Here is a 24,773-nt window from a genome sequence, read left to right as displayed (position 1 = left end):
ACCCTTACTATGAGGTTGGGGGACAGGTGTGGTTATTAGGGGCGTAGGAGAATGGAAGACAGCTCAGGGAAAACTTCCTCTCCTGGGGAAGTTGGCAAGGGAATGGATACCTGAATCAAGACTCAAATGATGAGTCAAATGATGAGACAAGGGAGCACCTGGGTTATTCAAGGAACTGAATGTGGTTTGGAGGAGTTCAGTAGGACTAGAGCCAGGGCACGATGGGCTGTGGACAGAGTTTGAACTTTTTCCTGATATCTGTAGAGAGTTATGGAAGGGCTTTATTTGGGGAATTTTATATGTATGTTTCTCACAGGTTATAGATGTTTGCTATGGAAAATTAGAAAATATAAGTGAAAATAAAAATCATACAAACTCCACTTAGAGATGATACCAAAATTAGATCTTACTGTTAATTATTTTGTAACCTGCATTTTCCCACTTTGTTGTGCATTGCTTTTCTTGTCAATAAATCTGTACCCACACATCATTTTTATTACTGCATAATGTTGTTTTAGATACACCATAATTTAAATAATCTTACTTTTTGGGGTTGGAGGGGTTTATCACTATTATAAAAAGTGTATATGCTATGTCTTTCCACATTTTTCTGATTTTTTAAATGATCAATTCCAAGAAATAGAATTCTTGTCAGATAGTATATATTTCCTAGTAACCAAATTGCCTTCCAATAACACTATCAAGAGTACATTTCCTCCGGCAAGAGAGCATGCCAAGCATCAGTGTGCTGTCATCCTTCATAATCTGCCCCCAGTATGAAAAGTCAAAAGAAATTATATTTAATTTTCATCCCCTTGGTTACTGGTATAGTTGGTATTTTTGTATGCTTATTGGACATATTGTGTAAATTAATAATTTATATTGTTCATGTTTATATTTTAAGGTGTTTTCTTGTTAATTTTTAACAGCTTTGGTATTTTAAGAGTTAATAACATCTGTGATATGCTATAGTTTTCCCATTTTGTCACTTATCTCTCAAACTTCTTGAAATAATCTATCAATCTGCTTACTTAATGATTTCTTCATTTGGTGTGATGCTTAGTCCTAATAGTTAGGATTATATAAATAGTCATCTGTGCTTTTTCTACTCCTTTAATTTTTTACATTTGAGTATTTTTATGATATATCTAAAGTGTATCAGATATATCAATATATTTTAAATGCCATTTTTTCATGTACTATACATCCTATATACTTGGCTTCATTTCTAAACTTTGTTCTGTTTTATTGATTTCTTTATTGTGGAGACAGCAACACATTGTTTTTAGACTAACTTTAAAATTAATTTTAATACCTAGTAATGAAACCCACTTTCATTGTTCTCTTAAAAAATCTCTGGGTTCTTTGTGCATGATTATTCTGTTTGGGGTATAGAATCATTTTTGTCACGTTTCCTCTCAAAAATTCCTGAGTGTAACCAAAAGCAGGTCCGGCTGCCTACCGATTATGAAAGCCAGTACTCAAGAGGCAGGTGCTGATATGAAGGAAAGTGGTTAATTTGCAGATGCTGGCCATTTGGAAGAGGGGGGACTCATGTCTTAAAGCCCATTTTGTGGAAGATGGGGGACTTATGTCACAAAGCCCATTTCCACCTCTCACTGGAGGCAGAGATTTTTTATAAGAACAGAGAGGGTAACAGAACAAAGAGATGAAGGTGTAGGGGGTTGCAAAGTTCTCTCCGTGCTTACAAGCATAGCCCATTCCAATATGGCAAGTGATGGTCTGGTGTGCGTCATCCTGGTATAGTCATCCTGGCTTCACATCATCCCAGCTTCATGTCATCCTGGCTTCATGGTTGAAGGTCAGCAAATTTTCTGAAGCTGAGATGCTTGAAGTTTGGAGTCTCTGTCTTTTGACGTTAGTTGCTAGGATTCATATACAAACATGCTGTTCCAGTACAAGACACATATTAGAGTTAACAATTACAAACAAGGTCAGAAGAATGGTGGGTGGGTTATGATTTCCCACTACTACAATTTTCCACTGTTACATGAGGACTTAGATTTATATTTGTTAAATATATACAGTAATTTGGGGAAAACTGATACCTTCTTTTCTAGAATATGGTTTTTTTCTACATTTACTTAGTCTTCTCTTAGGTCTCTAAAATTTATCATTTGTCCCCCCATATCAACCCTGTATAGTTCCTGGAAGTATAATGCTAAGTATTTATATTTTAATTGCTAATATGAGATGAATCTTTTTCTAACAGTTTTTGATGACATGTAGGAAAGCTAGTGATTTTTTGCATATTTTTAACTATCCATCTAAGACTCTGCTAACTAGATCTTAATTAAGAAGGACCCCTCAGCCTGTGTAAGAAGGATTAGAGACATGATAATGGCAGGAAGACAGTTTAGCAGCTATTGCTATAATCCAGGTAAATGGTGAGAACCTTAACTTACACGGAAGGCAGCTGTGGCAATGAAGAAGCATTGATGGGTTCTAGGAACAAAGCAGTGCAGTTGAATGAATATGGTTCCTAATTGTGTGTCAGGGTAAGAAAGGAAATGGTCAAAAGTAATCCTGGTTTTCTGACTTGGGCAACTTCATTTATAATAGTAGTTTTTCCTGAGATTTGAATTATGGAAATGAAATGAATGTAACTTAAAGTGAGGGTGAAAGGATGATGAGTTCAGTTCAGGTATATTTAGTTTAAAGATATTGCCCTGGCGCACAAGACAGCAGCAGGCGGACCCAGTGAGGTGGCAGATTATGGAGGGGCCCACATTCTTGTGCAGATAAACCAGAAGAAACTGGGGAGCAGGGTGAACCGCACAACCCAGGGTCTCAGCGAGGGGAAATAAATCCTCAAAACACCAATTGAAAACACCTGCAGGAGTTGAGGTGCCACGAGAAACTCCCAGCCTCACAGGAGAGTTCATTGGAGAGACCCACAGGATCCCAGAACACATGTGAACCCACTCACCCGGGAATCAGCACCAGAAGGGCCCAGTTTGCTTGGAGGAAGCAGCGGAAGTGACCGAAATCCAGCAGACGGTGGAGCAAGTGCCATTGTTCCCTCTTGGACTCCTCTCCCACATACTGCATCACAACCTAGCCACTGGGTTGCCCCACCCTAGTGAACACCTAAGGCTCTGCCCCTCACTACAAAACAGGCGTGTCAAGACCAAAAAAAAAAAAGGCCCAAACAAAAGAACAGATCAAAGCTCCAGAAAAAAATACAACTAAGCAATAAAGAGATAGCCAGCCTATCAGATGCACAATTCAAAACACTGGTAATCAGGATGCTCACAGAATTGGTTGAATTTGGTTGCAAATTATATGAACAAATGAAGGCTACACTAAGTAAAATAAAGGAAAATGTACAGAGAACCAATAGTAATGGGAAGGAAACTGGGACTCAAATCATGGAGTGGACCAGAAGGAAGAAACAACCAAACAGAAAAGAATGAAGAAACAAGAATTCAAAAAAATGAGGAGAGGCTTAGGAACCTCCAGGACACCTTTAAATGTTCCAACATCCGAATTATAGGAGTACCAGAAGGAGAAGAGGAAGAGCAAGTGGAAAAGTTATTTGAACGAATAATAAAGGAGAACTTCCCGAATCTGGCAAAGGAAATAGACTTCCAGGAAGTCCAGGAAGCTCAGAGAGTCCCAAAGAAGTTGGACCCAAGAAGAAACACACCAAGCACATCATAATTACATTAGCCAAGATGAAAATGAAGGAGAGAATTCTAGAAGCAGCAAGAGATAAGGGGATAGTCACCTACAAAGGAGTTCCCATCAGACTGTCAGCTGATTTGTCAAAAGAGACCTTGCAGGCAAGAGGGGGCTGGAAAGAAGTATTCCAAGTCATGAAAGGCAAGGACCTACATCCAAGACTGCTCTATCCAACAAAGCTTTCTTTTAGGATGGAAGGGCAAATAAAGTGCTTGTCAGATAAGGTCAAGTTCAAGGAGTTCATCATCACCAAGCCCTTATTATATGAAATGTTAAAGGGGCTTATCTAAGAAAAAGATAAAAAACACGTCTAGTGAAATGACAGCAAACTCACAATTATTAACAGCCACAAGAAAAACAAACTAAGCAAACAACTAGAACAGGAACAGAACCACAGAAATGGAGATCACATGAAGGGTTAGCAACAGGGGAGTGGGAGGAGGAGAGAGCAGGAAAAGGAACAGAGAATAAGTAGCATAGATGGTAGGTAGAAAATAGATAGGGGGAGGGCAAGAATAGTATGGGAAATGTAGAAGCTAAAGAACTTATAAGTATGACACATGGACATGAACTAAAGGGAGGGAACGTGGGTGGGAGGGGGTGTGCAGGGTGGAGGGGAGTAAGGGGAGGATATGGGACAACTGTAATAGCATAATCAATAAGCTATATTAAAAAAAGATATTGCCCTGGCTGATATGGCTCAGTGGATTGAGTGCCAGCCTGTGAACCAAAGGGTTGTCAGTTCAATTCCCAGTCAGGGCACACACCTGAGTTGTGGGTAGGTCCCCAGTTGGACATCCACACATTGGCTGCCCAAGCACATGAAAGGCAACCACACATGGATGTTCTCCCTCTGTTTCTCCCTCTCTTCCCTCTCTCTAAAAACAAATAAGATCTTTTCTAAAAAAAGGGTAGGCATTAAGGTGAAAATTTGATAGGTGGGTAGGTCATTGGATCTAGAGTTTTCAAGCAATACCTGGGCTAGAAATGATGACTGGATGAGATAACCTACAGGAAGTGTGTAGAGAATTCGACAGGTTGGAAACCTAGGGAACACTGGTGTTTAAGGGGTGGGTGGGCAAAAAAAGTAATCTGGTAAGACATTCAAGAGTTCAGATGGGGAGTCCATTTTTAAATATGCCTTCACTTGGGTTATTGCTACAAACTCTGACCATGCCACCACAGTGACTCAGGCAACAAAAGGCTACCTGCGATTTGACATCATTCCTCTCTGCTGTCCCTTAACACCATCAGCCCAGGTGATTGCCTCACCTGACCCATCATCTTACCTACCTTATTTACTCTTTCTGTTTTTGAAAATATAGAGAAATTGCACCTGTTTGGGGGAATGCAAGGGAGATATTTTGTATTCTCTGCCTCCTTTATCTTGCTGCTCCCCCAACACAGACACTATGTCCAAGCGAGACTACGTTAGTCATGCAAATATTCCAGTTTCAGTCCCTCTTTATTCCAGAAACACATTCCAGAAGCACCTACTTCAGTAAAAAATTCAAAACTCTAGATTTAAACAGGGTTTAGTGACATATTCTCAAAAAATATATAATAAGGTGAAAATGATGCATATCATTGCAGAGAATGTATCCAGATATTTAAAAATTGCAAGTTATCATTTCAGTACTGCTTCTACTCCAGTGATTTATTTTGTTCACCAAGTGCTGTAAAGGGTTCCAGACAGATCTGTAGTGCTGGCTGCAGTTCTGGCTCTTGGGTGTATTATCAGCTCCTTTCTCTTTGGAATTTCTAAGCACTCTCTGAATTTGAAGTCGATTTTACATGGTACTTTATATTCCAAGATACAAATAACATGTCTGCATTAGAAACAGTGAGAAATCTTAGATAAGAATGGGAACCAGGATTGTTGACTCCCCACCTTCATTCTAATTGTTTGCTATATACCTAAGGGCCCTCAAATTGAAGCCAGATGAGAAGTCTACATATTTCTGGACTCTTACCTGTTCATAAAATATGTAGGTACTTGATAGAAATTTTTCAATGATGAAAACAGCTACTATTATTGAGTACTTCATATACAGCTGGCTTTGCTGAGCCCTCTTTGTCATGGTCTCATGTAATCCTGTGAAGTGGGTACTCTTTGGTCCTCACGTAACAGTGAGGAAGCTGCAGTTGACAAGGCCCATGACTTGCCCCAGGTCACACAGCTTGTGGGTGGGAGTTTGGAGATGTGAGTCATAGGTCTCAGACTATAGATGCAAGCCCTAATCTACCATACTATTTCTTTCAGTTCAAGAATTTGGTTTTGTGTTATTTGGTTTCTTGGTTTTTAATATCATACCTACTTGTCATTAAAGCAACAAATTTCTTTTATAGGAACAAGTAGTGATGAATTTGGACAGCAGGCTTCTGATCTTCCCTCTGTATATCTGCTGTAATTTCCTGTATATATCACCAGAAAAAAGAACTGAAAATAATCGCCATCCAGAAAATCCAGAAAACTGAGGATCTTACTGATTGGAAACAGTAACACTTTGAAAACTTTTTCAGCCAGCTTTAATTTAATGGCCCTATGATGTTCACATCTAAGGTGACTAACAATGACAAAGGCCTTATGAACTGTACAGGTAATACGGAAGAATATTCTTCATCGAATTTCTATACATACATTAAAAAAAATTGAAGCCAAGAAGATATCTGTCAATCCATTTCTGCTATAAAGATGTCAGCTCATGCTTTAAATTTAGCATCAGTAGAAAATCACTATAGGTGTAATTCATATTTCTCTGCAACCAAATATAGAGTTAATTTTTAGCTTAAACTTTGACCCTACCTAATGTTAATGTACTCAGTTATCCATCTGTAAATTTATTTTTATTTTTCTGAAAGAATACTAAAGAAATAATCTGAAAGGCCAATTATTAATGATCTTTCAGTTGATATATTTAAAGTTGTCATTTAAATTTTTTCAATTGCTCTTTATGATTCCTCCTAATATCCTTCCAATATGTAGTTGTTTTTAGTCATTAAATACTTTTTTCATGGCTTTGGAGACTAGGCTGAGATAACTTTTTATTTAACTTGCCCATTTGTATGCTATTTTAATTTAGCTTTCTTAGGCTTTTAACAACAATAAATCAGCTCCAGACTTTCAGATGAATGGGACTGGGAGAAATCAGTGTCTCGGAGTGTACTGCTGTGCCTTACAGGGTCTTTTCTTTGACGTGCTGTACAACCTTCTTATTATATCAAAGGTGATTTGTGTACCAAACATTACACTTTAAACATTTCCTGGTCTGATCTTTAGAATTATTTATGTTCAAATTTTGGTTGGGAATCCTATTTCCTACTTAAGCTCAGGACTTTATAACCTCTGAATTGAGTGCCTTTGAGTTACACATGCTCATAGAAGTTTCATAGTAATTGTAAATAAAGTCAGGGGATGTCATAGAAGCTGGTAATAAAGCATTATGTACAAATAGAACTTATTTTTGTCATAAGTCAGATGTACACTTGTCATGATTTATATATGTTGGCTTCTTGTGTTTCCCGTTATTTTGAAAATAGCCATGCTCCTTGTCTTTCCAGTCAAAGTGAATACTTTTTTGTGGTTAATGTATATTTTTAGTATGTTTTTTAAAATGGCAATCACTTTTATGTATCTGTACATATAATAAATACTCATTTGGAAAAAGAATAAATAACTTCTTTTATGAAATGGACCAAAAAAAAAACTTAGTTGAAACCAGAACTTTTTTCTTTGAAGTTAGATATTTTCCAATTAGATTTAACTTTTGGAATTTATTGATAGTTTTTCTTCCCAGTAATATGTCTATAGATTTATAAATTGCTTTTGTCCTGTCAAAATTCATCCTCCTATACAGGTAATTAACACCTTAGATGTTAATTTAAAGAAAGATTTTAAATGCTTCCCCCTTCTTTGTCCTCCAGAACTGCAGTTTTAAGTGTTTCTAATATAATAGTTTGTCTGCATCAAGAGGCTCCATTTCTTATTTTTATATTTGGCTATAATTATATCTCACAAGATGCTTTTGGTTTTTTCCTACTTGCTGTTCTCAGAGGTTTCTTGCCCTGTATATATTAAAACATGTAAATATCAGTCTTGAAGTATTTTACTAATTGAATTTTTTCAAATCTTGGGAGAAAAGATAAGTAGTTTTGAGTATATTAATGAATTAATTATTTAATCTCACTTATATAAACTGATCAAATTGGAATTATGTATGGTTCTTGTCCATTGGTTCATTGTGTCATCCACAAACAGAATTAATCATTTCTTTAGTAACACATAGGTTGTGTTCTTATTTGAGAAATTGGTAATTAGTACTTCACATTGATATCAAAGATCTGTTTTTGTTTTCTCACCAAATACTTTAATGTTTGCATACTTTTTACTATTTTTAATAAGAATATTTGCAATAAAGCATTAATAGTGTCAGCTTTCATACTGTATAAACTATTATATATGAAAGTTTTTGTCTTATAGTCTTTGCCAAGTCTTTTTCTTAAGCTGCTAGGGCTAGAAAACAACATCAAGTAATAATTATTTTAGCTTGGCTGTCAGTAAAGAAGAGGTCCTCCTTAAGAGAAAATGCTCTAGAGTCTAATGCTAAATAATTAAAGAGGGATATGAATGCACCTCACCTTTAAAAATATGTGTGTGTGTCTGTGTATGTATTTGTCTTGAAACTTAGCAAGCCAAAATTAAATGAACAGTGGTAGTCACTAGCTATTTTTTTACTGAGTGTTTAGCAGCCCACATTTTATCAGATTTGAAACTTTTGAATAGTATTATCATTGTTAATGAACAATTTTCAACATCACATTCAAAAACAGGGCTCCAAAAAGTCACTGTGGCTATCTAAATTTAAGTTAATTAAAATTAAATAAAATTAAATTTACTTCCTCAGTTGTAATAAGCACATCAAAGTGCTTAGTTAATCAGCATGTAACTAGTAGCTACCATACTGGACAGTGCAGATATAGAATATTCTCATCACTGCAGAAAGCTCTATCGAATAGATTTGGTCTAAAATATTGGACTGTCAATACTGAAACTATGCCAAAAGCTTCATTCCCCTAGAGATGAACCCATGTAAAGAACAGAAAAGTTACCAGAACCAGAGGGGCAAATGATAACTTGTCAAGCACCTAAAATGATATGTTGAATCATAATTTCAAGCAATGTGGATCTAATTGCTTGACTGCATTAAAAAACAAAAGGCATATAGTACAGGTCCTTCCCCAACCAGAAAATCTGAAACTCTTCCCACGGTCCGAGGTACGGGGTATAAAAGCGAAATCTCAAACATCATCAGTCACTGTTAACAAGTGATCAGACTACATTTAATTAAGGGGAATACTACTGACTCAACAGTAGGTATCCATATGTAATGATGAAGTCGGATACAATTGTGATTTTATATGAAACAGGACCAGAAATGTAAAACAAAATGTAACCAAGGCTAGAGATAGTAGATTTGCAGAGAATCACAGATGGTTAAATACAGTTTGCCTTTAATTTAAAAATGGTTGCAAAAAAATTTATATGCATGTGTATGATCACAGGTGTTGACCTAATCCCATCCTCCCCACTCGAATTCTATCTAAATAGCCTTTAGAAAGAGAGAACTTCAAACTATGTAGTGGAAACATAGAGGGCTTTCTTCCGGATACAATGCTGAAGACATACACTGCTGGACAATCTACATCCTGAGAGGGCAGCTTGATCAGTCAATAAGGAAAGCCCTAGCAGAACCCAATTTCTATCCCATACCTTAAAGGGGAGGAGCCATTGTGGAGACACCATTTCTTTTCCTGGCAAAGGTTGACCTCAGGATGTCCCTTTGTGGAACTTAATCCTTTGGTTTTTCCCTTTCTCTTTACTTTTTTTTTTTTCCACTATACTCACTCATTCACTCCAATATTTAAGCGGGCTTAAGTTTCTCCCATCTTTGAAAAACCATCAGTCACACCTTCACCTCTACCCACTACCACATTTTTCCCTGCTTCATCACACTTCATATGGTTCTCCAGATTGTCTTCACTTCAAAAGCTATTCACAACTCAACTTCACTAAAACTTTCTTAGTCAACAAATAGTTGCTAAATCCTATAGGTTTCATGTGTTTGGGATTTTTTTTCACTCCTTTTAATGAACATTTAAAAATAACCACTTTGTTCCCCTTTAAAAAGGCAGCCTTCTCTTAAACTTCTCTGATATCATACTCCCCCAGTTTTCCTTCTGTTTTTCTGGCCATTCCTTAGTCTTCTGTGGGGTTCTTCCTCTGGGTCTCTCCAGGCCATTTTCTTTCCTGAGCTCGCTCTAAGTGAGTGATTCCATGCACTCTTACGGTTTCAAAGGAACATCTGTATTCCAATGATCACTTTTTTTTGTAGTTCCAACCTAAATCTCTCTTCTGAGTTTCCAGATACACATCTAGTTGGCACCTCTTGGGTGTTCAAAATGGCGACTGAAATTAGCACATCCTGATCTTGTTTTGGGAGAAACTCAGTTCTTGCTGATGCGGTAAAGAATTATAGATTAGGGACTTCCGGCCAAGATGGAGGTGTAGGTGGAAACACTGCCTCCATGCACAACTAAGTTTAAAGACAACGACGCTTTAGTAACAAAAACGCAGCCAAAACACAGAAAATTGAACTGTACGGAAGTCTGACAACAATGAACCATTCGGCCAGACCGGTAAGAGTCAGCAGCGGGGCGGGGTCGGGCAGGAAAATCGTTCGGTTGGACAGACCCAGGAGCATAGGCGATGGCAGTTGGCAGATCCCAGGCATGGGACGGCAACAGGCGGACCCAGTGAGGGCCCAGGGCAGCTGGCTGACCGCAGTCACACATTCCTGCACAGATAAACCAGGCGAAGGAGTGAACAGTGACACAGTCTGCTCAGGCTAGGGCCCCAGCGACGGGAATTAGAGCGTGAAAGCACCAGTTAGAAAGACTTTGGGGGTTGAGGTGCCGGGAGAGGCTCCCAGGCTCACAGAGAGTTTGTTGGGGAGACCCACAGGGTCCTGGAAGGTACACGGGCCCACACACCCGGGAACCAGTATCAGAGGAGCCCAATTTGCTTGTGGGAAGCCACAGAGGGGACAGAAATCTGAGAGAGAGCGGAACAAACACCATTTGTTTCCCTCTCTGACCCCGCCTCACATGCAGCATCACAACCTAGTGAATGAGTTGTCCGCCCTGGTGAACACCTAGGGCTCTGCCCCTCATACATAACAGGAGTGAACAGACCAAAACATTATGGCTCAAGAAGAACTCAAAGCCCCAGAGCCAGTAAGTGGCCAAGAAATAGCCAACCTATCAGATGCACAGTTCAAACCACTGATGATCAGGATGCTCACAGAACTGGTTGATTTCAGTCACAAATTAGAGGAACATATGAAGGCTAAACTAAGTGAAATGAAGGGAAATGCACAGGAAACCAATAGTGATGGAAAGGAAACTGGGACTCAAATCAAGGGAGTGGACCAGAAGGAAGAAAGAAACAACCAAACAGAAAAGAAGGAAGAAACAAGAATTCAAAAAATGAGGAGAGGCTTAGGAACCTCAAGGACATCTTTAAACATTCCAACATCCAAATTATAGGGGTACCAGAAGGGGAAGAGGAACAGCCATGAGTGGAAAACTTATTTGAACAAATAATAAAGGAGAACTTTCCCAATCTGGCAAAGGAAATAGACTTCCAGGAAATCCAGCAAGCTCAGAGAGTCCCAAAGAAGTTGGACCCAAAGCTGCTTCTTTGAGTGCTGTGAACCCTCTCCCACCTTCCAGGCCTTGGGATGAACACAGTTTCAAAGGCTTTCTTTCCCAGATAAAGGAAACAATACACAGAGAGTTTCAAGGGCTCCCCTCCTCCATTGCTAGCATGTTGTTTCTTGTGATGTTGGAACACCTGGCAATATCATGGGACCAGGCTCAGGACTGCTGAGTTAGTGGGTGAGACATGTCTCCTCCCAGCCCTTGTTTGCTATCTATCCTACCTAGCAATCTGAATGTATATTCTTACCAAAATTTTATCTTACATGCTTTATCAAATAAAGCTATCATCTACCTAGTTTCACAAACCAGAAACCTGAATGTTGTTCTTAAGTCTTCTAATTCCCTCATCCTCTGCATCCAAAAATCACAAAGTTTTTCTAGTTTCACAAACTTTCTCAAATTTAAGCACTTTCCACCATACTTACACCATTTTAGTACCTGCCAGTGTAATTTCCCACCTGGATTATTGTACCAGCCTCCTATTATTATATTCCCCCCGTCAAGTAATGTAAAGTAATGTAAAGTCTCTACATTACAAGTAATGTAAAGTCTCTACATTACTCAGTGTTCTCTTAATAAATTCAAATGATTTCCTGCCATCCTTAAAACCTTCAAAGGTTCCCTACTGCCTTTGTCTCAAGATAACTGTCAGTTTACAAGTCTATTCTAGCCTTGTCTTTATATTCCCACTCCTTGTTCCTTAAGTGGCTGCCACACTTTCAGTTCTCTGCATAACCTATCCTTTGCATGTGCAGGCTTCTCTGCCTGGCAATCTCTTCTACCTCCCCCTACTACAAACGTCACCCCATTTCACCTGGCTAATTTGTATTTATCTTTAAAGCCTTGTTTGGACATCATTTCCTTCTGGAAACTTTTCTTGACAACCTTCCCCTCAAAACCAGTTAGGTACCAGTCTTACTTACATGCCCTCATAATGTTCTTCTATCAGTGCACATTCACACTGTTCACTTGTTTGCGTCCCTCAGTGGCCAGCAGTCTACTCAAGAGCAGGCATATCTTTTTCACTGATTAAGCCTCTGGTACACAGGTGTGCAGTAAATGTTCGTGTGAATAATTGCATTAATCATGCCTTTTTCTTTCTTTTATTTTTCTGATGTTTTGACAACTTGGAAGCCTGCCTTTGAACTGGCAACCTATATCCTCCAACCACTTTCTTTACCAAACTCTTTGCTAGACAATATTCCTCTGCCTTAACAACCCCAGGGCCAGGTACCAAACAACTCTGGAAAGCCCTTACATCCCAAAATCCCCTAAAATTATTCAAACTCGCCAATCATAAACTCGCTTCCCCTGCTTCCCCCATTCCTTCCAGCAAAAACCACAATCGAGTCTCTTATCCATGCTTTCCCCTCGCTCCCTCTGCTTCCTGACCCACCCTGGTGCTTCCCCCTGTGGACTTAAACTGCGAATGCCATGTTTAGAATTGGTTTGGTAAGAAACCTTTTGTGCATGTGGACAAGAACTGGAAAGGAAAATGAAGGGGGAGGGATACGGGTCTTTTCCAGATTTCTATAATAACATCAATTAGCATACTTTAATGCCCACCGTGAACACATAAGCCACGGCGAAAATGGGGCTGGAAGAGCAGAGATAAGAACTTGGTCCTCACCAGCATCTCTGACCTCAGGTGGTTTTGTTCAATCCCACTTCTTTAGAAGCCGGAACCCTTGCGAATCTTTTGAACGTTTTCCAGTCGGCAGTGAAAGCGCAGTTCCGGCTCCCCCGGAAGTTGTCGCACATTCGTTTCCCGGGCGGCGACAGGTAGAGGAGATCTCGGAATGGGTCGCAGTCGTAGCCGCTCCCCGCGGAGGGGTGAGTCCAGAAGCAATACGGAGGGTCTGGAACTCTGTTGGAGGCGCACCCCGCTTTTTTCAGTACTAGAGCCATGGAGAGACAGGCCCTTTGTTCCTGAGAGGAGCAGGGGGTAGAGGGGGGGGACGAGTACCTGGCCCTCCGGATTTAAAGTAGTTTTTTTTCCTCTAATACACTGGGGTTTTGCTGACTCTTTGACAGCCTTCTATAGTAATTTTTGTTATTCTTGTGACTGGCTAATTGAGAATCAGACCACCGTTCCCTCATTTAATTTCTAAGTGAATGTGTGTAAGTCATCCAACCTTTTTGAGACCGAATTCCCGTAATTAGACGCTGGAGGTACTATTACTTAACTTTAAAAACTGATGGGAATATTGTCATACTCCATGACACTCAGCATGTAGTACAGCCTGGATCTCAAATGTTCCACTTTAGGTTCCTCTAGTTTATTATAATAGGGAAATTGGTATTTAGAATATTGCATCCAAGGAGCTCACGTCGTAAGGTCTTCTGGTCCCCGCGGCCATAAGTGAAGCAGAGGGATGTAAAGGACACTCCAAGCCCTGGAGCACATCTGACTTAGACCCTTGGCTCTGCCCCCTGGTCAGTTTTTACCACCTTCAACTAGTCAAGACTTGATGTTCTTAAAAGTTAAATGAGGCTACCATCCACATACGGCTATTGAGCCCTTAAGTCTCAATGGGGCCCAATATAATTTCTACTCCTTAACAGTTAAGGAGTAGTTATATTTATACAGTCCTAAAATTATTTCAGTTCTTTGAAGGCAACCCTGAGGCTGATGTGCACCCCTAGCCCCGTGTGAAAATGAGTCTGACACCCCCTGCCTTAAGATGTGCTCAGTCAGAATTATGATGTGCTGTGTAACCATAGAACCAGATTTTCTGAATTTATTACAAAAAAGAAAGTTAAAATCTCAGTAATTTTTTATTATATGTTGAAATAATAGTTTGGAAATATGTATGTTTAGTCAAATAATACTCTGTTAAAATTAAGTTCACCTGTTTTTTTGTTTTGTTTTTTTTTACTTTTTTAATGTGGCCACTAGAAATGGCTAGCATTATATTTGTATTAGTGCAGCTCCAAGAATTTGAGGTAATTTTGGCTCTGCAATTTTCCGTTTGTATTAGAGCGCAGGCGGTCCCGGTCCACCTCCCGGGAGAGGGAACGCAGGCGGCGGGAAAGGTCCAGGTCCCGGGAGAGAGATCGGAGAAGGAGCCGCTCTCGATCCCCGCACAGAAGACGCTCCAGATAAGTGCAGAAAATAACCAGGGGTTTTACCACAAATCCCAAAGAAACTACTTGTTGCCTCTAACTTTGTTTTTATCACTTATAAGGCGATTTAAGTGTCATGGAATGAAGGGAACTTAAGCCCACTTCATTCTAAACCTAACATCCCCTGTTGATAAATGGTTTAGTGAGTCTCTACCCCTTGAGTTGCCTTTAGGAATAAAGAGAAATGATGTGGGGAAAGCACTTAACATGGTCCTTAGCAAGAATAAGAAATAAGGGTTTGTTTTGTTTTGTATCAACTTGTGATAACTGTTTATTCAAGTATATAATCAAGAATATGAGATCTTGGGAAAACCTTAAAATGGACTCTTGATTCTTTTTTTAAAATAATTTATTGATTATGCCATTACAGTTGTCCCATTTCCTCCCCTTCATTCCCCTCTGCACCCCTCCCCCACCCTTCTCCCCCTTTAGTTCATGTCCGTGTGTCACAAGTTCTTTAGATTCTACATTTCCCCTACTATTCTTGCCCTCCCCCCTATCTATTTTTTACCTACCATCTATGCTACTTATTCTCTGTACTTTCTCCCCCTTCTCCTCTTCCCACTCCCCTGTTGCTAACCCTTCATGTGATCTCCATTTCTATGTTTCCACTCCTGATCTAGCTGTCCTCTTAGTTTGCTTTTGTTTTAGGTGTGGTTGTTAATAACTGTGAGTTTGCTGTCCTTTCACTGTTCATATTTTTTATCTTCTTTTTTGTTAGATAAGTCCCTTTAACATTTCATATAATAAGGGCTTGGTGATGATGAACTCCTTGAACTTGACCTTATCTGAGAAGCACTTTATCTGCCCTTCCATTCTAAATGAAAGCTTTGCTGGATAGAGCAATCTTGGATGTAGATCCTTGCCTTTCATGACTTGGAATACTTCTTTCCAGCCCCTTCTTGCCTGTAAGGTCTCTTCTGAGAAATCAGCTGACAGTCTGATGGGAACTCCTTTGTAGGTGACTGTCCCCTTATCTCTTGCTGCTTCTAGGATTCTCTCCTTCATTTTAATCTTGGATAATGTAATTATGTGCCTTGGTGAGTTCCTTCTTGGGTCCAACTTCTTTGGGACTCTCTGAGCTTCCTGGATTTCCTGGAAGTCTATTTCCTTTGCCAGACTGGGGAAGTTCTCCTTTATTATTTGTTCAAATAAGTTTTCCACTCATGGCTGTTCCTCTTCCCCTTCTGGTACCCCTATAATTTGGATGTTGGAATGTTTAAAGATGTCCTTGAGGTTCCTAAGCCTCTCCTCATTTTTTGAATTCTTGTTTCTTCATTCTCTTCTGTTTGGTCACTTTTTCCTTCCTTCTGGTCCACTCCCTTGATTTGAGTCCCAGTTTCCTTTCCATCACTATTGGTTTCCTGTGCATTTCCCTTCATTTCACTTAGTTTAGCCTTCATATGTTCCTCTAATTTGTGACTATAATCAACCAGTTCTGTGAGCATCCTGATCACCAGTATTTTGAACTGTGCATCTTATAGGTTGTCTATCTCTTGGTCGCTTAGAAGTATTGGCCCTGGGGCTTTAAGCTGTTCTTCTTGACCCATAATGTTTTGGTCTGTTCGCACCTGTTATGTATGAGGGGCGGAGCCTTAGGTGTTCACCAGGGCGAGGCGACCCAGGTGGCTAGGTTGTGACGCTCTACGTGGGGCCAGGGTCAGTGAGGGGTAATGGTTTCCACTCTCTCTGAAATTTCAGTCCCCTCTGCTGCTTCCTGAAAGCAAACCGGGCCCCTCTGGTGCCAGCTCCCAGGTGTGTGGGCTTGTGCACCCTCCAGGACCCTGTGGGTCTCTCCAACAAACTCTCTGTGAGCCTGGGAGCTTCTCCCAGCACCTCAACCCCAAAAGTTTTCTCAATTGGTGCTTTTAGGCTTTAATTCCCATCATTGGGGTCTTGGTTTGCGTGGTCTGTCTCACTGCTCGCTCCTCTGCCTGGTTTATCTGCGCGTGAATGTGTAACTGTGGTCAGCCAGCCGCCTTGCGCCCCAACTGGGTCTGCCCATTGCCACCCTACACACCTGGGATCTGCCAACCACCGCCTGGGTCGGTCTGGCTGCTTTTTCCTGCGCAACCCCGCTCCGCCAGCTGCTTACTCCGCCCCTCTTACTGATCTGGCTGAATGGTTCATTGTTGTTGGACATCCATACAGTTCAATTTTCTGTGTTTTGGTTGCATTTTTGTTACTAAAACTTTGTTGTCTTTAAACTTGGTTGTGTGAGGAGGCACAGTGTTTCCACCTACGCCTCCATCTTGGCCAGAAGTCTCTGGACTCTTGATTCTTAATAAGCATCAATATTCAGGTTTCTCTTCAGGTTGCATAAGTCTTTAGCCTTTTACTTAATAAGCATCAATTGCTGTTTAAGTCAACTTTGTGTGTGTTTGTGAGTAATTGTTAGAAACTATTTAGTTACATTTTTCTGCCTTACAAAAAAAATTTAGCCCTAGCTAACTAACTGTCAGGGCCTAGGCAGAACCTTCTAACTTATTCTTCTATAAGAACTGAACCCCTGGTTCTCTGGAGCCTGGCTTTTGTCCAGCCTTTACCTTTCTGGGACTCACGTGCATCACTGCTGATTGACACAAGTGGCCAGGTATGTCTCTGTTTCTGACTTCTTCACTTATTAAAATATTAGGTCCCCAAGGCGACATAGATCCACATCTCCTTCCCCTTCTCGACTGAAAGAAAGGAGAGATGAGGAAAAGAAAGAAGCAAAAGAAACAAAAAGCAAAGAACGTCAGATTACTGGTAATGTTATTTGGTAAATAACTTTAGGAAGAGTACAGCCTAGTTTAGATAACTTCAGTCATTTTGATAATTGTGTAATTTTTGAACATTGAAATATGTTGTTTTTTACAGTGTTTATTGCATATGGTTTTGAGATTTTTAATTGTATTTTAGTGAGTTCTTGGTTATCTGTCATGCTCCTGACATAGGAAGGAAAGTTAAAAATGTGAGCATATTCTATTTTGGAAGTACCTTCAAAACAAGGGTCGTGTCTGATATTAAAGGTGGTCCTGCCTAAAGGCTTCAGCCACGTTTTTTTTAAGCAGTCTCTTCTGTGGAAGGTGGGGAGCACATTCCTTTGTTGCACCTTAAGTTATATTTTGCCCAAATTGAAGAGGATTTTTTTTGTTAGATGCAAACATTTAGCTAATTGTTTTATATATTCTCTGCTGGGAAGGTAGAATGACTATTAATCTATTACCACTTTTCCTCTTATATATTAAATGATAAGAGTTTTAAAAATTATAAGTNTCCTGCCTAAAGGCTTCAGCCACGTTTTTTTTTAAGCAGTCTCTTCTGTGGAAGGTGGGGAGCACATTCCTTTGTTGCACCTTAAGTTATATTTTGCCCAAATTGAAGAGGGTTTTTTTTGTTAGATGCAAACATTTAGCTAATTGTTTTATATATTCTCTGCTGGGAAGGTAGAATGACTATTAATCTATTACCACTTTTCCTCTTATATATTAAATGATAAGAGTTTTAAAAATTATAAGTTGCTTTTGCAGAGGAAGACTTGGAGGGCAAAACAGAGGAAGAAATAGAAATGATGAAGTTAATGGGATTTGCCTCCTTTGACTCTACAAAAGTAAGTAAAATATGCAGCTCGTTAAGCATGCTGAGTTGAATTAATTCATTATGACTGTCCCATTTTTCCATATTCTTTACTATCACTAGTGTAATTTCTTGCACTGTCATAAGTTTGTTCAGTTAAAAGACAATAACTCTCTCTATGAAATCATGGAGAGGAAGCACTGAGGTGCTCTTTGAATCCAGGAAGTGTTTGCCTGGGATGATGTCGAGTTAGGTCTTTTTTTAAAAGATTTTATTTATTTATCTTTAAGGGGGAAGGGAAGGAGAGAGGGAGAGAAATATCAATGTATGGTTGCCTCTCGTGCGTCCCCTGCTGGGAACTGGCCTGCAACCCAGGCATGTGCCCTGACTGGGAATCGAACCATGATACTCTGGTTCGCAGGCCCGCGCTCAGTTTGCTGAGCTACACCAGCCAGGGCTTGAGTTAGGTCTTAAAGGGCAGAAAAATAGGAGGAAAATCATTTGAAGTAAAAGGAAGAGCTCATGAAAATGCCATGTAGGCATGAAGGAGCATGGTGTATTGTGGGAATTTCAAGTTTAGTGACTGGTAAAAGGATGCTGATGGGCTAGTGGCTACAGTGAGGCTGGAAATAGAAGCAGAAAGCAAATCATAGAGGAGCTTTTGCTACTGTTAGCCATGTTAAGGAATTTAGAATTGATTCTTTAGGTGTTGAGAGAAAGGAGTGATTTTTAAGAAAAGGAGAGATATGATTATATGTGTGTTTTAGAAAGATGACCCAGGGCAGTATTGGAGCACAGATGGGAGGCAGGTTAGATTGGAGATTTAGGGAGAACTGCTGAGTTGTGCAAGTGAAAGATAATGAAAGCCTGAACTGACATGAGGGGCTGGAATGTTGAGAACCATTCGGGAGCCAGAATTAGTGGTGGTAGGAGTGGAAACAAGCAGTCAGTGATGACTCTAAGGTGACAGGCTGAAGGACTGGGTGGTAGGGTTATGGGAAGGGGAAGTGCTGGGAAACGGAAGAGGGAAATGCAGCTGCCAGGTAAAGATGACATTGGGTAGCTGCACACATACCTCACAGCTCAGAAGAGGATGGATTGGAGATAGTATGCTGTCTTGCCTTCAGCATAACAGGTAAGAATAAGGATATGGGGGAGGAAAAAGGGAGGGATTGTGGAACAACATAAAGTCAGTTATAGGGAGGAAGAGGGAAGAGATTAGAGACAGGGAGATACGGGTAAAGAGAAAAATAGGGGAGAGGGGAGTTGGGGAGAGGAAATGGAAAGGGGAGGAAGAAAAGGGGGGCTAGTAAGGATATAAAAAAGGGAGAGTGTAAAAAAAAGGGAGAATGTTTTGTGGAGAGAAAATATATTTAAAAAACTTTTTCTTTTCTAGAATTTTATGTCTGTTTAGTTTTGTAAATGAAAATTGAGATTTTAAAGAAAAATAATCCTCTTGCCCTAATTTTGTATTCCATTGAGTTGTGAATAGAGTGGTGTAATTTCACATGCTGTAAGAGTTTCTAACCAATGTGATTGTGTAGGGTGCACGTGTTTTTGTTTTGTTTTAACAATGACATAGCCCTATCTGGTGTGGCTCAGTGGATTGAACACCAGCCTGCAAACTAAATGGTCTCTGGTTAGATTCCCATTAGGGCACATGGCTGGGTTGTGGGCCAGGTCTCCAGTTGGGTGTGTGCAAGAGACAACCGATCTATGTTTCTTTCACACATGATTTTCTTTCCTGTTCTCTCTCCCTCCCTACTTACCTGGCAGGGGAAATGCCATGATCATGAAGGTGATTTCCCCAAGTGCGGAAAACCAACTGCATACTTTGTGGGAATAGGAGACTGCATTTGCATTCTCTCCTGGCAAAAAAAAGACAGTGTATAACTAAGGCATGGCTATTTTGAAGTGAGAAAATTAAGAATGAGCTCTTATTCTTAAAAATGGTTATGTGAACCCCATTTTGGAATCTAATGTAATTTATGTGTCAGCTTTTGTTCCCTTGAATATTTGTTTTCCAAAGAGTATTTTATAAGTGAAACTTTTACTAATGTATATAGGATGCATAATAATATCTCTGAAGTAAAGCAACACTTATTTTATTGTTCTTAGAAGAATAGAGAGGGAACTTACCAGAATTATTTTCTTTTTTGTGGGGTGGGGTTACTATTGCCCAGTGTTTGAAATTCTTGAGAATCAGATGTAAAGATGAAGTCTTACTTGCTTTAAAATGTAGTCTATACTGAAGATGTTTGTTTATAAAGAAAAATTAGGTGAAATTTTATAGATCCCATGAAAATTATTGAGTACTATCAGAACAGATGATATCAGTTGTTTTTTAATGACATCTCCAAGAATACTTAATTTAGCTTATATACAGTTGGCTTCATATGACTACCAGTTATAAGCTCATTTGTGTTTTTCAGCAATGTGTATCTTGTTATATTTCATCATAGGTCTATAGTGGGACCTTTTAATATGCCAGTGTAGTCACTTATTTTCCCTTCCATTTTAACATTTTAGAAAAATTCAAAGCTTATATTAATGGATAACTTTTATCATATCATGTAAAAGAAAATAGGGCTATTAATATACAGTTCCACAAATAGCTTTTCAAAAATCATTAAGACTTCAGCAATTGAACTTAGTAAAAGGTTAGCATTATTTACTTTTTTTCCAAGCTAGTCTTTCAAACTCATGCCTACCTCCAGTTCTTTAGAGGTCAAAATCATACACCTCAAGTAATTTACCCAGTATCCTCCCCTTCCCAAAAATGTAGTGAAAACAGGAATAGAAAATTAAAACCAAATGTATTTATTTTAGCTCCACTTCAAATATGTACCTCATTTGTACATGCTTGTAGGCCAGTGAATAAGAATCCTTTTTTGTCCTAATGTAGATGTCTAATAAGTATGCTACACAGATAGGGTACATCCCCCTGAGTAACAGTAGGGGAAGGAGGAGGTTGAGGGTCGTGTATGTGTGAGAGAGAAAGAGAAAGAAAGCAACCATTGATGCTCACACACTTAGAATCGTTTTCTGAGCACTTGCAAGTTCAGTGGCCTAAGATGTGAGAATGCAAAGGTGACTCAAAGTCATATCCCTCCATCAAGAGACTTTCAGTCTCATAGGAGAAATAACATGAAGTATATACTGAACATCATGATGATGCAGGTTGGAACATGGAAGGTATTGTGAGGAAAGCCCAGTTAACATTCTGTGGGAGGTAGAGAAGAGAGTCCCTGCCAGCTGCATCGTTTGAATTGGGCCTTGAACTATGTATAAGAACCAGATAGTTGAAGACTGGATGGGAGGTTGGGATGGTGATCAGGCATGATGAACAGCAAGTGGTAAGTTAGTGAGTTAACTCAGCTGAATCAAAAGAATTAATGAAAAAGAGTATAGATGCAAAAAGAGTATACATGAGAAAAGGCCAAGATACAAGTGACACTCAACATTATCATCTGGTTATCTGTGTTCTCATTTTTTATTTAAAAATCCAAATTACAAGGCCTGTGCAATGAATGGGATCTAGGTAAATGGTGACTGATCCAGCCGTGATTTGAGAACAAGAATTTTTCTAGATAAGCTATCCCTAACTTGTTTGTGGTTTCAGAGAATTTTTTTAAAGATTTTATTTATTTATTTTTAGAGGGGGAAGGGAAGGAGAGAGAGAGAAATATCAATGTGTGGTTGCCTCTTGTGCATTCCCTGCTGGGAACTGGCTTGCAATGCAGGCTTGTGCCCTGACTGGGAATCGAACCATAATCCTTTGGTTCACGGCCCATGCTCAATCCACTGAGCTACCCCAGCCAGGGCTTTCAAAGAATTTTTCGACCAAAAAAGGTTAGGATTTGCTACTCTATTTCCCTGCATACCTTACACATAATACATAAACCTTGAATGTTTGTGGGTTTGAATATTGTATTATTTGCTTACATGTGACTCTAAAAAGGTTGTAGAGTCAAAATTGTAATGCTTGGGAGCTCATGGGATATCCTCAGCATCTGAAAATGCTTTCTCTCATTGGACTACCTCATTCTGAGATGCATCTTGTCATTTAAGTATGTCTGTAGCGTCAGCTCTTTGAATTAAGGCATTTAATATATCCTCCTGTTTTTTATATTTGTTTATTGCTTTTCTCTAGGGAAAAAAGGTGGATGGCTCTGTAAATGCCTATGCCATAAATGTGTCTCAGAAGAGGAAGTACAGGTATGCTAACCCCCATTATTAAGTTTGAACTGGTGATATAAATGATGTACTTGGGAAAGAATTTATTATGGGATAATTGTGTTTGTAGGAAATGTAGCAGTTTTCCATACAGTCCCTCGTTTGAATCTTCCTTCCTTATAGTCTGGTGTATTAATTTTCAATTTATGGGTGAACTAATAATTATTATGAAGAAGGATAGTTGGCTTAATGTTTTAGGACTGTATAGATAGTTCTTTCTTTAAAATACCATTTTAAAAAAGGCTTTAGGCTTTAATTTCATTATAATTATAGATTTAAAATATATCCCCTCTGAATTACTTACTTACATTGGTTAGTAAGGATTTCAGCTATAAGTACATTCTTCTGTTAAGTACAGAGATTTTATTGATACAACAGGGCAAACCAATTCATAGTTGAAATCTGAGTGAAATCCTGATGAATGGAAAAGTTAAGACATTTGAACATTCCTTCTACCTTTACTACTGATAAGAGACTGCCATTCCAGTTAATTTAGAATATGAATAATGTGTTTTAAGAATGCTGTGAGTTAAGGAACCAGAATCATCATTGCTATTTCTTTGTAAAGTTGCCTTCAAATAAAATTTTAGGGAAAAAACAAGTCATCGAGTTTGGGGGTGGGAACAAATGTGTGCAACAAAGAACGGTCTGAAATGGGCGGTGTTGAGAAGGGCAAGAAGGTTTTGTTCCAAGGCGAGCCCAGTGCCGTACTGTGGAGAAGGGAAGCAAGCACAAGGCTGGGCCAAATCTGCATGGTCTATTTGGGCAAAAGACACGTCAGGCCCCTGGATTTTCTTACATGGATGCCAACAAGAACAAAGACATACCCTGGGGAGAGGCTGCATGTATGGAGTATTTGGAGAATCCCATCAAGTATATCCCTGGAACAAAAATGATCTTCGCTGGCATTAAGAAAAGTACAGAAAGGGAAGACTTGATGGCTTATCTTTAAAAAAGCAACTAATGAGTAACAGTTCACCACTGCCTTATTTATTACAAATGTCTCATGATCTTTTTTACATGTACCATATTTACATTGATCTCACACATCAGCTTTCAGCTCATGAATAGAACATTTCTTTTTGGGCAGTTCTGATTTAAATAAGATGGGCTTGTAGTTAAATGAATATGATCAGCTTTTTGCACTTTGATGGTAATTTTGGTTTGCCGAATTCTATCACTATTTTCACCTTCTAAAAAGGTGGTTGGACTTGATTCTATGTTCAACTTTTCACAGAGATGATGAATGTCATCTCAAAACCTGTAGGAGATTGGTTTTATATTTAGATTTCTGTAACTGGCTATACTAACGTTTAAATACTGAGGAAATCCCTTCTCTGTTTCTTAAAACAGCAAGACTCACTTGTGTTTCAAATTGTGTTCATTAGCCTGTTAAAAGTCAAGAGCTGAAGATAAGCTGTCAGTGTCCCTTTTCTTTTTGGTTCTACCATTGCCAATTTAATTAAAATTTCCTGTATTTAAGCTGTTGCGTTTTAACTAATGAAAAGCATTTTAGTGTGGTTCGTGTATAATATCAAATGAAGAATATTTAACACTTCTCACATTTTGTAAGATGATCTATAAGGTCAGATGCTTTTAAAATTCAGTGTGACACTTCTGCCACGATGGAGGCATAGGTGGAAACACTGTGCCTTCTCCCACAACCAAGTTTGAGTACAACAAAGGTTTGGAAAACAAAGATGCAGCCAAAGAACAGAAAATTGAACTATACGGAAGTCTGACAACAACCAACCGTTCAACCGGACGGGTAAGAGGGGCGGAGCCAGCAGTGGAGCGGGGACAGGCAAGAAAGATCCCCCGACCCCAGGCACCCAGGCAGCCCCGTGTCAGGCTGATCCAGTGAGGGCTCGGAGCGGCAGGCTGGCTGCAGTCACACATTCGCTCGCAGATAAACCAGCAGGGAACTGAGCAGTGAGACAGACCGCGCAGGCCCCAGCAGCGAACCCAGCAGCTGGCTGACCATGGTCGCACATTCTCGCGCAGTGGGACGGACCGCAGAGCCCTTGGTAGTGGCAGGAGGCAGAAGAGGGGGCCCACCATTGATTTCCTTTGGCCCCGCCCCCACATACAGTGTCACAACCCAGCGACTGAGTTGCCCCGCCCTGGTGAACACCTAGGGCTCTGCTCCTCATATGTAACAGGCACAAACAGTCCAAAATATGGCTCAAGAAGAACTCAAAGCCCCGGAGCTGATAACTCTAAGCGACCAGGAAATAGCGAACCTCTCAGATGCACAATTCAAGACACTGGTGATCAGGATGCTCACAGAACTGGTTGATTTTAGTCACAAATTAGAGGAACAAATGAAGGCTAAACTAAGTGAAATGAAGGGAAATGCACAGGAAACC

At 39.6% G+C, this 24,773-nt stretch overlaps 2 protein-coding genes and 2 pseudogenes across 4 annotated transcripts in view; all 4 read left to right on the top strand.

The window, feature by feature from the left end:
• The window catches only part of GMCL1 (germ cell-less 1, spermatogenesis associated), a 54,714-nt gene extending 46,908 nt beyond the window's left edge, over nucleotides 1–7,806 (top strand). For both annotated transcript variants that reach the window (XM_037048167.1, XM_037048166.1), the window contains one exon: nucleotides 6,055–7,806. In XM_037048167.1, the coding sequence (XP_036904062.1) occupies nucleotides 6,055–6,183 (129 nt within the window). In that variant the 3' untranslated portion in view covers nucleotides 6,184–7,806. The remainder of the gene's footprint in view (nucleotides 1–6,054) is intronic.
• A 9,439-nt stretch (nucleotides 7,807–17,245) lies between these two features.
• Nucleotides 17,246–24,773, top strand: part of MXD1 (MAX dimerization protein 1) — a 44,760-nt gene continuing 37,232 nt past the window's right edge. Inside the window, exons 1-3 of one of the 2 annotated variants that reach the window (XM_037048169.1) lie at nucleotides 17,246–17,358; nucleotides 18,123–18,202; nucleotides 22,322–22,386. The gene's annotated coding sequence lies outside the window, so the exon portion shown is untranslated. Of the gene's footprint in view, nucleotides 17,359–18,110; nucleotides 18,203–22,321; nucleotides 22,387–24,773 lie in introns of both variants that reach the window. The other variant, XM_037048170.1, reaches the window with a different exon arrangement.
• LOC118989042 (uncharacterized) lies at nucleotides 19,930–20,037 on the top strand (annotated as a pseudogene).
• LOC118988504 (cytochrome c-like) lies at nucleotides 22,411–23,443 on the top strand (annotated as a pseudogene).

This window comes from Sturnira hondurensis, unplaced genomic scaffold, assembly GCF_014824575.4.
Source record: "Sturnira hondurensis isolate 20B ecotype Veracruz unplaced genomic scaffold, ASM1482457v3 Scaffold0006413, whole genome shotgun sequence".
Taxonomy (NCBI): Eukaryota; Metazoa; Chordata; class Mammalia; order Chiroptera; family Phyllostomidae; genus Sturnira; species Sturnira hondurensis.
The sequence above is the reverse complement of the archived record's forward strand: the minus strand, read 5'-3'. Positions and strand labels throughout refer to the sequence as shown.